The 10,321-nt window shown below is 57.9% G+C and overlaps 2 protein-coding genes across 4 annotated transcripts; both read right to left on the bottom strand.

Annotated features, from left to right (window-relative positions):
• Window positions 1–39: 39 nt before the first annotated feature.
• LOC128768780 (cytochrome P450 2K1-like) lies at window positions 40–3,185 on the bottom strand. 2 transcript variants are annotated; one of them, XM_053881939.1, is made up of 9 exons: window positions 2,968–3,185; window positions 2,744–2,906; window positions 2,525–2,674; window positions 2,304–2,464; window positions 2,071–2,250; window positions 1,844–1,985; window positions 751–935; window positions 503–644; window positions 40–434 (listed from the first exon to the last, which is right to left on the bottom strand). In XM_053881939.1, exons 1-9 carry the CDS (start codon window positions 3,169–3,171, stop codon window positions 247–249), a joined length of 1,515 nt encoding a protein of 504 aa, XP_053737914.1. In that variant the 5' UTR covers window positions 3,172–3,185; the 3' UTR covers window positions 40–246. The 2 variants fall into 2 exon arrangements, with proteins under 2 accessions (XP_053737914.1, XP_053737913.1); XM_053881938.1 differs by having other exon boundaries at window positions 2,304–2,674.
• Window positions 3,186–3,506: 321 nt separating this feature from the next.
• LOC128768783 (cytochrome P450 2K1-like) lies at window positions 3,507–9,648 on the bottom strand. 2 transcript variants are annotated; one of them, XM_053881947.1, is made up of 9 exons: window positions 9,377–9,648; window positions 9,150–9,312; window positions 8,948–9,097; window positions 8,720–8,880; window positions 8,482–8,661; window positions 8,280–8,421; window positions 8,031–8,215; window positions 3,794–3,935; window positions 3,507–3,733 (listed from the first exon to the last, which is right to left on the bottom strand). In XM_053881947.1, exons 1-9 carry the CDS (start codon window positions 9,566–9,568, stop codon window positions 3,546–3,548), a joined length of 1,503 nt encoding a protein of 500 aa, XP_053737922.1. In that variant the 5' UTR covers window positions 9,569–9,648; the 3' UTR covers window positions 3,507–3,545. The 2 variants fall into 2 exon arrangements, with proteins under 2 accessions (XP_053737922.1, XP_053737921.1); XM_053881946.1 differs by having other exon boundaries at window positions 8,280–8,424.
• Window positions 9,649–10,321: the final 673 nt, after the last annotated feature.

The following is a 10,321-nucleotide window of genomic DNA, read 5'->3' on the forward strand; positions in this document are numbered from 1 at the left end:
CACCCTCATGTCGACATCACATGACCAAACACAGCCAGTTGTCTTGTTTTTATTGTTCATCTCATAGCGGATCACAACGCCTCTCTCTGATTAGTCAGCTCGCCTCACGTGACCCGGCGTCAGCGCTCATTTCTAGATTAGCAAAGCTGCGGTTAGCATCAAACCCCCCCGACCCGCAGCGCACCTGCCAGCCTGCAGGGGGCACTACCTACAATTCTACTCATGGCCATGGCGAAGCTCCTCCCCTCACTCACGTGGGACAGCGCACAGTTGATGGGCTCTTGGGTTCCGGGTAAAACCCACCCGAGGACTGAGGTCCAGCTCTTCCTCCGAGACCCCGGGAGGAGGCGAGAACCTGAAGCTCTGCAGCAGCGAGGTGAAGAAGATGAAGAGCTCCATGCGGGCCAGACTCTCGCCCAGACAAACCCTGCGACCTGTGGGGCAGACGGCTGACTCAGCGCCATGACATCACTGACTCGCACCATGGCGACACTCCACTGACCAGCAGAGAAGGGCAGGAAGGCGTCTCTCTTGACAAACCTCCCTTGGTTGTCCAGGAAGTGTCGGGGGTTGAAGGAGTCGGGGGTCTCCCACTGGCTGGGGTCGTAGAGGACGGAGGTCAGCAGCGGGTACACCGTGGTGCCCTGCACACATCACACACAGGTCTCAGCGCCCCCTGCTGGGTCGGGGTGGGGGAGCAGCAGAGCCACACATTCGGCCGCTCCTGCTCTAGTGGACAGATCTGCTGACCTTCCTGATGAAGTGACCTTGAAAGGTCACGTCACGGCTGGTCCGATGGGGCAGGGACAGGGGGATGATGTTGGCGAATCTCTGGATCTCGTGGATGACGGCGTCGGTGTAGGGCAGGTTCTTGCGGTCCTCCACCTGAATCTGCCGTCGGCCCACCACAGCACTCAGCTCCTGGTGGACCCGCTCTGAGGGCGGAGGGGGGTCAGAGGGGCTGATGCTCATATGGGCCGCCCAACGTAAACATGAAGACGCCCGTGTTTTTTTAGCCTTTTTACAGCCTTTATTTTATTATTTATTATTTATTTTATTTCAGAATTTCATTTACTTGACTGAATCGCTGTATTTGTATTACGTTTTTTAAGACAGCTTTATTTTATTGATTTCACTGTATTGCTGTATTTGTTTTGCATTCTTGAACGATGCACCAGGCCTCACTGGTTTGCGGATGTGCTTGACCTTTACTTTTGGAGTTCATTGATGAAGCACAGTTTCAAATCTTCTCTTCTTACTGTATTCAATTGATTAGTCATGCACTACATTTTTTAATATCCTAGAACTCAAATTCTTTATCAAAAGACCTTTAGCAGATATGACATAAAAATGCGTTTAATTAATTACAAAATCCTGTCATTAATTAAATTTATTTTTTATCGACTGACAGCACGAGTCAAAAGTAAGAATTAAATCTAAATGTCAGTCAGTTCAGTCCTCGGCTCTTCACAACTGAAAGTCTGAGATTTTGAAATGGCCCCCCAGCAGCCACTAGAAGGCGCTATGGTGACAGGTGTGCACACCTGCGAGCCTGATGGGCGGCAGAGGAGCCGCCGACCAGCAGGGGGCGTCGACATCTTTAAAACTGAGATTTAGATTTAGTTTTAAGATTTGATGTTTAGTTTTAACACTGACAGAGATTAACCAATGGGAGCTACCATCAAAGTGTAGTGTCTCAAATGTAACAAATATTTGCTAAATCTGTGAAAATATTGCAGAAGTTTTGTGCTGAATCAGGGAAAAAAACATGGGCGGTCTTCATGTTGACATTGGGCGGCCCGGATGTTGAGGTCTGGCTGGGCGCGGCCGGGTCAGAACTCACGCTGTATGGCCGGGTACTTGGACATGAGCAGCAGCCCCCACCTCAGTGTGGTGGCCGTGGTCTCGGTCCCGGCGGCGAACAGGTGCAGGACGGTCATCAGCAGGTTGGTGTTGTGGAAGTGGCTGTCGGTGACGTTCGAGTCCTGCGGGGAGAGAGAGGACGTCACGTGACTTGCGGCGCCTCGCCATCCGTTGTGGTCATGTGACCACGGGGATCCTCGCACTCACCTCCAGACTCTGCTTGCGCACCAGGAAGGCGTCGACAAAGCCGCGGCACAGGTGTGGGTTCAGTGTTTCCTCCAGCTGCCGGAAGGTTTGTAGGTTCTCCTGGATGTTGACGTCGTACAGCTGCCGGAACCGCCGGCGGTTGGCGAACCACTTCCCGAGCCACGGGAACAGGTTGTACACCTGCGGTAGAGATGCGTCACTTCCTGTCGCGCCCGAGACCAGCAAGAAGTCACCTGAACAGACGGGGACCCCAGCAGGAGGACGTTCTCGTTCAGTCGGGACACCATGGCCTGGAAGTGCGGGTCCTCGTAGTCGAACCTGTCGCCGTAGACCATGGAGCAGATGATGTTTGCAGTGGAGTAGTTCATGGGCAAGGTGGAGTCAAAGGCTCGACCTGGAAGCAGCAGATGCGTCAGAAGCAGCGGCACCACGTCAGCCGAGCCACACGTCAGACCTCCATGGCTCTGGAAGACTCGCATTAGGTGATGAGATTCCTCAATGATCTTGTCTTCGCACACCTTCCGGCCCATTCCAAAGTCCTTCAGGTTCATCAGCGAGAAACGCCTCATTTCCCTCCAGGAGTCCCCGTTGGTCCACAGGACACCTGACACCGGGGAGGAGGGGGGTCAGGTGAGGTCGCCAGCGTGCGTGTGCGCGCGTGTGTATGTGTCACCGTGGCCCTGGTTGATCTCGTGCAGGATCTGGACCGAGTCTCTCTCTCCAAACTCCTCCGCGTGCTCCACCAGCGCCTCCTTCACCGTCTGGTACCCGGCCAGAACCACCACCTTCTTGGGTCCGAAGTGCACAGTGAAGACGGAACCAAAGTGGCGGGAAAACTGCAGGAGCAGTGGAGGCGGGTGAGCCAAGCGTCCGGACCTGAGCCTGGGTCACACTCACCTCCAGCAGGCTGCAGTCCGGCCTGCTCAGGTCCAGCTGCAGCAGGTTCCCCAGTAGGGGCAGCGCTCTCGGCCCGGGAGGTTCTCTCCTCTCATCCTGAGGTCCGGACCGGGTGGAGATGAAGTAGACCAGGACCAGAACCAGCAGAGTCCCCAGCAGAGACGCCGAGCAGAACGACTGCAGCAGAACCTCCAGCGCAGACATGGTTCTGACATGAAACTCTGTCACTCTGCTGCTGAAATGCCAAACCAAAGTCCAACCCAGTTGACACGTCCTGGCAGATAGGTAGATAGCTCCAAACCTGTCAGACCGGTAAATCCAGTTGATGGTTTTACAAATTTATGGAGCTCCCTGACTCAGAAGAACCGGGACAAAGTTCACTGGGGCTTTTGTCCTGCTGGTGCCGGTCAGCTCCAGGTCTGGTGTCTGGGTTAACCATTGCCAGTCGCCAGTCTCAGATCCTGTCTCTTTCACGCTTGTAAGAACCCTTCACTTCCACGAACAAACAAAAACGCAGACAACCAGCAACGCTGCTCATTCCCTTTATTTCAGTGGCGCAACATGAACAGCAGGGGGTGTCAGCACAGCTGCCGGGCGCAGAGCGTGTGATGCTGGGGACTGAGGAAGGGCAGCTGCCGCGGACTCAGGTCCAGCTGCTCCTCCGAGACACCGGGGGGCGGCGTGAAGCGGAACTGCTGCAGCAGGGAGGTGAAGAAGATGAAGAGGATGGACTTGGCCAGGTGCTGCCCGGCGCAGCCCCTCTGACCTGGGAGGACACGGGGTGATGTCACAGCGGCAACGATGTCACAGCTCAAGGGTGTCTCACCTGCAGAAAAGGGAAGGAAGGCTTCGCGCAGCACGAACCTCCCGTCCGGGTCCAGGAAGTGGGCGGGGTTGAAGCTGTGGGGCGTGTCCCATTGGTGAGGGTCGAAGTGTGCCGAGGTCAGCAGCGGGATCACGGTTGTGCCCTGGACACGGACACAGTCAAGGTCAGTCCTGCATCACCCACTGGTGATTCACTGCTCCTCCTGTCTCCCTGCTCCTCCTGTCTCTCTGCCCCCCGTCTCTCTGCTCCTCCTGTCTCTCTCTCTGCTCCTCCTGTCTCCCTGCTCCTCCTGTCTCTCTCTCTACTCCCCCTGTCTCCCTGCTCCTCCTGTCTCTCTGCCCCCCGTCTCTCTGCTCCTCCTGTCTCTCTCTCTGCTCCTCCTGTCTCCCTGCTCCTCCTGTCTCTCTCTCTGCTCCCCCTGTCTCCCTGCTCCTCCTGTCTCTCTGCCCCCCGTCTCTCTGCTCCTACTGTCTCTCTCTCTGCTCCCCCTGCTCCTCCTGTCTCTCTCTCAGCTCCTCCTGTCTTCCTGCTCCTCCTGTCTCTCTCTCTGCTCCCCTTGTCTCCCTGCTCCTCCTGTCTCTCTGCCCCCCGTCTCTCTGCTCCTACTGTCTCTCTCTCTGCTCCCCCTGCTCCTCCTGTCTCTCTCTCAGCTCCTCCTGTCTTCCTGCTCCTCCTGTCTCTCTCTCTGCTCCCCCTGTCTCCCTGCTCCTCCTGTCTCTCTGCCCCCCGTCTCTCTGCTCCTACTGTCTCTCTCTCTGCTCCCCCTGTCTCCCTGCTCCTCCTGTCTCTCTCTCAGCTCCTCCTGTCTCCCTGCTCCTCCTGTCTCTCTCTCTGCTCCTCCCGTCTCTCTCTCTGCTCCCCCTGTCTCCCTGCTCCTCCTGTCTCTCTCTCTGCTCCTCTTGTCTCCCTGCTCCTCCTGTCTCTCTCTCAGCTCCTCCTGTCTCCCTGCTCCTCCTGTCTCTCTCTCTGCTCCCCCTGTCTCCCTGCTCCTCCTGTCTCTCTCTCTCTGCTCCTCTTGTCTCCCTACTCCTCCTGTCTCTCTCTCTGCTCCCCCTGTCTCCCTGCTTCTCCTGTCTCTCTCTCTGCTCCTCCTGTCTCCCTCTCTCTGCTCCTCCTGTCACTCTTTCAGCTCCTCCTGTCTCCCTGCTCCTCCTGTCTCTCTCTCTGCTCCTCCTGTCTCTCTCTCAGCTCCTCCTGTCTCTCTGCTCCTCCTGTTTCTCTCTCTCTGCTCCTCCTGTCTCTCTCTCAGCTCCTCCTGTCTCTCTGCTCCTCCTGTCTCTCTCTCTCTGCTCCTCCTGTCTCTCTCTCTGCTCCCCCTGTCTCCCTGCTCCTCCTGTCTCTCTCTCAGCTCCTCCTGTCTCCCTGCTCCTCCTGTCTCTCTCTCTGCTCCCCCTGTCTCCCTGCTCCTCCTGTCTCTCTCTCTGCTCCCCCTGTCTCCCTGCTCCTCCTGTCTCTCTCTCAGCTCCTCCTGTCTCCCTGCTCCTCCTGTCTCTCTCTCTGCTCCTCCCGTCTCTCTCTCTGCTCCCCCTGTCTCCCTGCTCCTCCTGTCTCTCTCTCTGCTCCTCTTGTCTCCCTGCTCCTCCTGTCTCTCTCTCAGCTCCTCCTGTCTCCCTGCTCCTCCTGTCTCTCTCTCTGCTCCTCCTGTCTCTCTCTCAGCTCCTCCCGTCTCTCTCTCTGCTCCTCTTGTCTCCCTGCTCCTCCTGTCTCTCTCTCAGCTCCTCCTGTCTCCCTGCTCCTCCTGTCTCTCTCTCTGCTCCCCCTGTCTCCCTGCTCCTCCTGTCTCTCTCTCAGCTCCTCCTCTCTCTCTGCTCCTCCTGTCTCTCTCTCAGCTTCTCCTGTCTCCCTGCTCCTCCTGTCTCTCTCTCTGCTCCTCCTGTCTCTCTCTCAGCTCCTCCTGTCTCCCTGCTCCTCCTGTATCTCTCTCTGCTCCTCCTGTCTCTCTCTCAGCTCCTCCTGTCTCCCTGCTCCTCCTGTCTCTCTCTCTGCTCCTCTTGTCTCTCTCTCTGCTCCTGCTGTCTTCCTGCTCCTCCTGTCTCTCTCTCTGCTCCTCTTGTCTCGCTGCTCCTCCTGTCTCTCTCTCTGCTCCTCTTATCTCCCTGCTTCTCCTGTCTCTCTCTCTGCTCCTCCTGTCTCCCTCTCTCTGCTCCTCCTGTCACTCTTTCAGCTCCTCCTGTCTCCCTGCTCCTCCTGTCTCTCTCTCTGCTCCTCTTGTCTCCCTGCTCCTCCTGTCTCTCTCTCTGCTCCTCTTATCTCCCTGCTTCTCCTGTCTCTCTCTCTGCTCCTCCCGTCTCCCTCTCTCTGCTCCTCCTGTCTCCCTGCTCCTCCTGTTTCTCTCTCTCTGCTCCTCCTGTCTCTCTGCTCCTCTTGTCACTCTTTCTCTGTTCCTCCTGTCTCTCTCTCAGCTCCTCCTGTCTCCCTGCTCCTCCTGTCTCTCTCTCTCTGCTCCTCCTGTCTCTCTCTCAGCTCCTCCTGTCTCTCTGCTCCTCCTGTCTCTCTCTCTGCTCCTCTTGTCTCTCTTTCTCTGTTCCTCCTGTCTCTCTCTCAGCTCCTCCTGTCTCCCTGCTCCTCCTGTTTCTCTCTCTCTGCTCCTCCTGTCTCTCTGCTCCTCTTGTCTCTCTTTCTCTGTTCCTCCTGTCTCTCTCTCAGCTCCTCCTGTCTCCCTGCTCCTCCTGTCTCTCTCTCTGCTCCTCCTGTCTCTCTCTCTGCTCCTCCTGTTTCTCTCTCTCTGCTCCTCCTGTCTCTCTCTCAGCTCCTCCTGTCTCTCTGCTCCTCCTGTCTCTCTCTCTCTGCTCCTCCTGTCTCTCTCTCTGCTCCCCCTGTCTCCCTGCTCCTCCTGTCTCTCTCTCAGCTCCTCCTGTCTCCCTGCTCCTCCTGTCTCTCTCTCTGCTCCCCCTGTCTCCCTGCTCCTCCTGTCTCTCTGCCCCCCGTCTCTCTGCTCCTACTGTCTCTCTCTCTGCTCCCCCTGTCTCCCTGCTCCTCCTGTCTCTCTCTCAGCTCCTCCTGTCTCCCTGCTCCTCCTGTCTCTCTCTCTGCTCCTCCCGTCTCTCTCTCTGCTCCCCCTGTCTCCCTGCTCCTCCTGTCTCTCTCTCTGCTCCTCTTGTCTCCCTGCTCCTCCTGTCTCTCTCTCAGCTCCTCCTGTCTCCCTGCTCCTCCTGTCTCTCTCTCTGCTCCCCCTGTCTCCCTGCTCCTCCTGTCTCTCTCTCTCTGCTCCTCTTGTCTCCCTACTCCTCCTGTCTCTCTCTCTGCTCCCCCTGTCTCCCTGCTTCTCCTGTCTCTCTCTCTGCTCCTCCTGTCTCCCTCTCTCTGCTCCTCCTGTCACTCTTTCAGCTCCTCCTGTCTCCCTGCTCCTCCTGTCTCTCTCTCTGCTCCTCCTGTCTCTCTCTCAGCTCCTCCTGTCTCTCTGCTCCTCCTGTTTCTCTCTCTCTGCTCCTCCTGTCTCTCTCTCAGCTCCTCCTGTCTCTCTGCTCCTCCTGTCTCTCTCTCTCTGCTCCTCCTGTCTCTCTCTCTGCTCCCCCTGTCTCCCTGCTCCTCCTGTCTCTCTCTCAGCTCCTCCTGTCTCCCTGCTCCTCCTGTCTCTCTCTCTGCTCCCCCTGTCTCCCTGCTCCTCCTGTCTCTCTCTCTGCTCCCCCTGTCTCCCTGCTCCTCCTGTCTCTCTCTCAGCTCCTCCTGTCTCCCTGCTCCTCCTGTCTCTCTCTCTGCTCCTCCCGTCTCTCTCTCTGCTCCCCCTGTCTCCCTGCTCCTCCTGTCTCTCTCTCTGCTCCTCTTGTCTCCCTGCTCCTCCTGTCTCTCTCTCAGCTCCTCCTGTCTCCCTGCTCCTCCTGTCTCTCTCTCTGCTCCTCCTGTCTCTCTCTCTGCTCCTCCTGTCTCTCTCTCAGCTCCTCCTGTCTCCCTGCTCCTCCTGTCTCTCTCTCTGCTCCTCCTGTTTCTCTCTCTCAGCTCCTCCTGTCTCCCTGCTCCTCCTGTCTCTCTCTCTGCTCCTCCCGTCTCTCTCTCTGCTCCCCCTGTCTCCCTGCTCCTCCTGTCTCTCTCTCTGCTCCTCTTGTCTCCCTGCTCCTCCTGTCTCTCTCTCAGCTCCTCCTGTCTCCCTGCTCCTCCTGTCTCTCTCTCTGCTCCTCCTGTCTCTCTCTCTACTCCTCCTGTCTCTCTCTCAGCTCCTCCTGTCTCTCTGCTCCTCCTGTCTCTCTTTGACAGCACAGGCAGAAGTCGAGAGCAAACCACCACATGGGTCTCGGCTGACCTTCTCAATGATGTGACCTTGAAAGGTGACGTCCCGACTGGTTCTGTGTGGGACACTGATGGGAGCGATGTTGGCAAACCTCTGTGTCTCGTGGATGACGGCATTGCTCAGGGGCAGGTTGATGCGGTCCTGCAGCCGGACCTGACGACCCCCAGTCACGGAGCTGAGCTCCTGCTGGACCTGGTCTGAGAGGGTCTGGAGGTCACAGGTGCTGCTCCCCTCAGGTGTGGTGGACCTGCTCTGTCTTACCCTGGATGTGCGGGAACTTGGCCATGAACAGCAGAGCCCACCTCAGCGTGGTCCCTGTGGCATCGGTTCCAGCTCCAATCAGGTTCTGCACCGTGGCGTTGAGGTTCTCGTCGTGGTAGTGGCTGTCAGTGTCGCCGGAGTCCTGCCGGGGAGAGGACCCAGAAGGTGAAGTGGCTTCAGCGCAGAAGGGCAGGTCACAAACCTCCAGGTTTTTCTTCTTGATCAGAAAGGCATCGACCAAACTGCGGCTGATCTGCGGCTCCAGCGAGTCCCTCAGAGGCGCCAGCAGCTCCACACACTGCTCCTGGTTCTGCTTGCAGATGTCCAGAAGCTCCTGCCTGTTCCTGATCCACTTCCCCAGACTCGGCAACAGATTGTACAACTGCCAAGGAAGCAGTTGCCGTTTAGACTTGCCGCAAACCTACCGCAGCTGCCCGTACCTGCAGAGACGGAGACCCCGCCAGCAGGGGGACCTGTCTGTAGCGCTCCACCATGGTGGCGAACTGGGGATCGTCGTATTGGAACCGGCGGCCCAGCACCACCAAACAAATGGCGTTGCATGCGGCGAGGGTCAGCGGCCCGGCTGTTTGGAAGGGTTCTCCTGCAAGTCCACGGAAGAGTGGAGGTCAGAGAGGTGTGAGTCCAGAGGGAGCAGCTGCTCTTCTCACCACCCAGCTCCCTGATGGCAGCCACCAGCTGCTGACTTTCCTCCAGGATCCTCTCCTCACACGCCGTGGGCCCGGCGCCAAAGTCCTGCAGGGCGGCCACGCAGAAGCCTTTCATCTCCCGCCAGGACGGCCCGTTGGGCCACACGACTCCTGAGGGACCAACGTCATTCTCCTGCTCACCTTCAGTGAAGGGATCACTCACCATGGCCTTGGCTTATCTCCTGCATGATCCGCGGAGCATCTCTATGCCCGAACTCCTCGCCGTGGTCCACCAGGGCCTCCTGCAGGGTCTGCACACCGGCCAGAACCACCACCTTTTTGGGACCCAGGAGGATCTGGAACACCGAGCCAAACTCCTTGTGAAGCTGAAATCCAACAAAGAGCATGAGAACCTGGAGCTGCAGCAAGGTCTCCCTCATGAGGTCTCACCTTCATCATGGTGTTCTGAGGTCCCTTCAGGTCCAGCTGCAGCAGGTTGCCCAGCAGGGGTAGTGGCCTTGGACCGGGCGGCTCCCGCTTTTTAGTCTTGGACCAGGACCATGGTGAGAGGTAGACCAGGAGCAGGGCCAGCAGGGCGCCGACGAGCGAGACTGAGGTCAGTGACCCCAGCAGAGTGTCCATGGTCGAAGGTGCTGCCTCTTCAGAGTCTCTTCTTGTTCTGATTAGCTCCACGGAGGCAGGCTCGCTGTGCTACCGGACCTGTTCAGACCCGTCGGGTTGCCTGGTCTCAGGTGTTTCCTCAGGTGACTGACACACCAGGAAACCAGCCCAACCAGCTGGAGGAGCTAAAGCGGGCGTGTCTTCATGTTTACACTTGAATATGGTGAGACTGAAGCGAGGCTCAGATGGATCCGGATGCTGTCAGCGGTGGGCACCTCGCCCTGCACTGGCACCGGTGCATGTCTGCTGCCAGGACACTGCAGGTGGCGGTGTGAGGAGGAGCTGAAGCCTCCAACATGGCTTGTGTAACACGCTGTTCCTCCGTCTCCTCCTGTTTCTCTCTCTGCTCCTCCTGCTGCTCCTGTCTCTCCGTTCCTCCCGTCTCTCTGCTCCTCCTGTCTCTCTCTCTGTTCCTCCTGTCTATCTGTTCCTCCTGTCTCTCCGTTCCTCCCGTCTCTCTGCTCCTCCTGTCTCTCTCTCTGTTCCTCCTGTCTATCTGTTCCTCCTGTCTCTCCGTTCCTCCCGTCTCTCTGCTCCTCCTGTCTCTCTGTTCCTCCTGTCTCTCTGCTCCTCCTGTCTCTCTCTCTGCTCCTCCTGTCTCCCTGCTCCTCCTGTCTCTCTCTGCTCCTCCTGTCTCTCTCTCTGCTCCTCCTGTCTCCCTGCTCCTCCTGTCTCTCTCTGCTCCTCCTGTCTCTCTGCTCCTCCTGTCTCTCT

The sequence above is a fragment of the Synchiropus splendidus genome, chromosome 12, assembly GCF_027744825.2.
Source record: "Synchiropus splendidus isolate RoL2022-P1 chromosome 12, RoL_Sspl_1.0, whole genome shotgun sequence".
Classification (NCBI taxonomy): domain Eukaryota; kingdom Metazoa; phylum Chordata; class Actinopteri; order Syngnathiformes; family Callionymidae; genus Synchiropus; species Synchiropus splendidus.

Excerpts from the sequence above, each read along its gene's own strand:
- LOC128768780 (XM_053881938.1), bottom strand. The coding sequence starts at position 3,171 with ATGTCTGCGCTGGAGGTTCTGCTGCAGTCGTTCTGCTCGGCGTCTCTG. Across the intron at positions 2,251-2,303 it reads TGGGGTCCCCGTCTGTTCAG|GTGTACAACCTGTTCCCGTG; the intron begins GTGACTTCTTGC and ends TCTCTACCGCAG. Across the intron at positions 1,986-2,070 it reads TGCGCAAGCAGAGTCTGGAG|GACTCGAACGTCACCGACAG; the intron begins GTGAGTGCGAGG and ends CTCTCCCCGCAG.
- LOC128768783 (XM_053881946.1), bottom strand. The coding sequence starts at position 9,568 with ATGGACACTCTGCTGGGGTCACTGACCTCAGTCTCGCTCGTCGGCGCC. Across the intron at positions 8,881-8,947 it reads TGCCATCAGGGAGCTGGGTG|GAGAACCCTTCCAAACAGCC; the intron begins GTGAGAAGAGCA and ends GTGGACTTGCAG. Across the intron at positions 8,662-8,719 it reads CGGGGTCTCCGTCTCTGCAG|TTGTACAATCTGTTGCCGAG; the intron begins GTACGGGCAGCT and ends CTTCCTTGGCAG.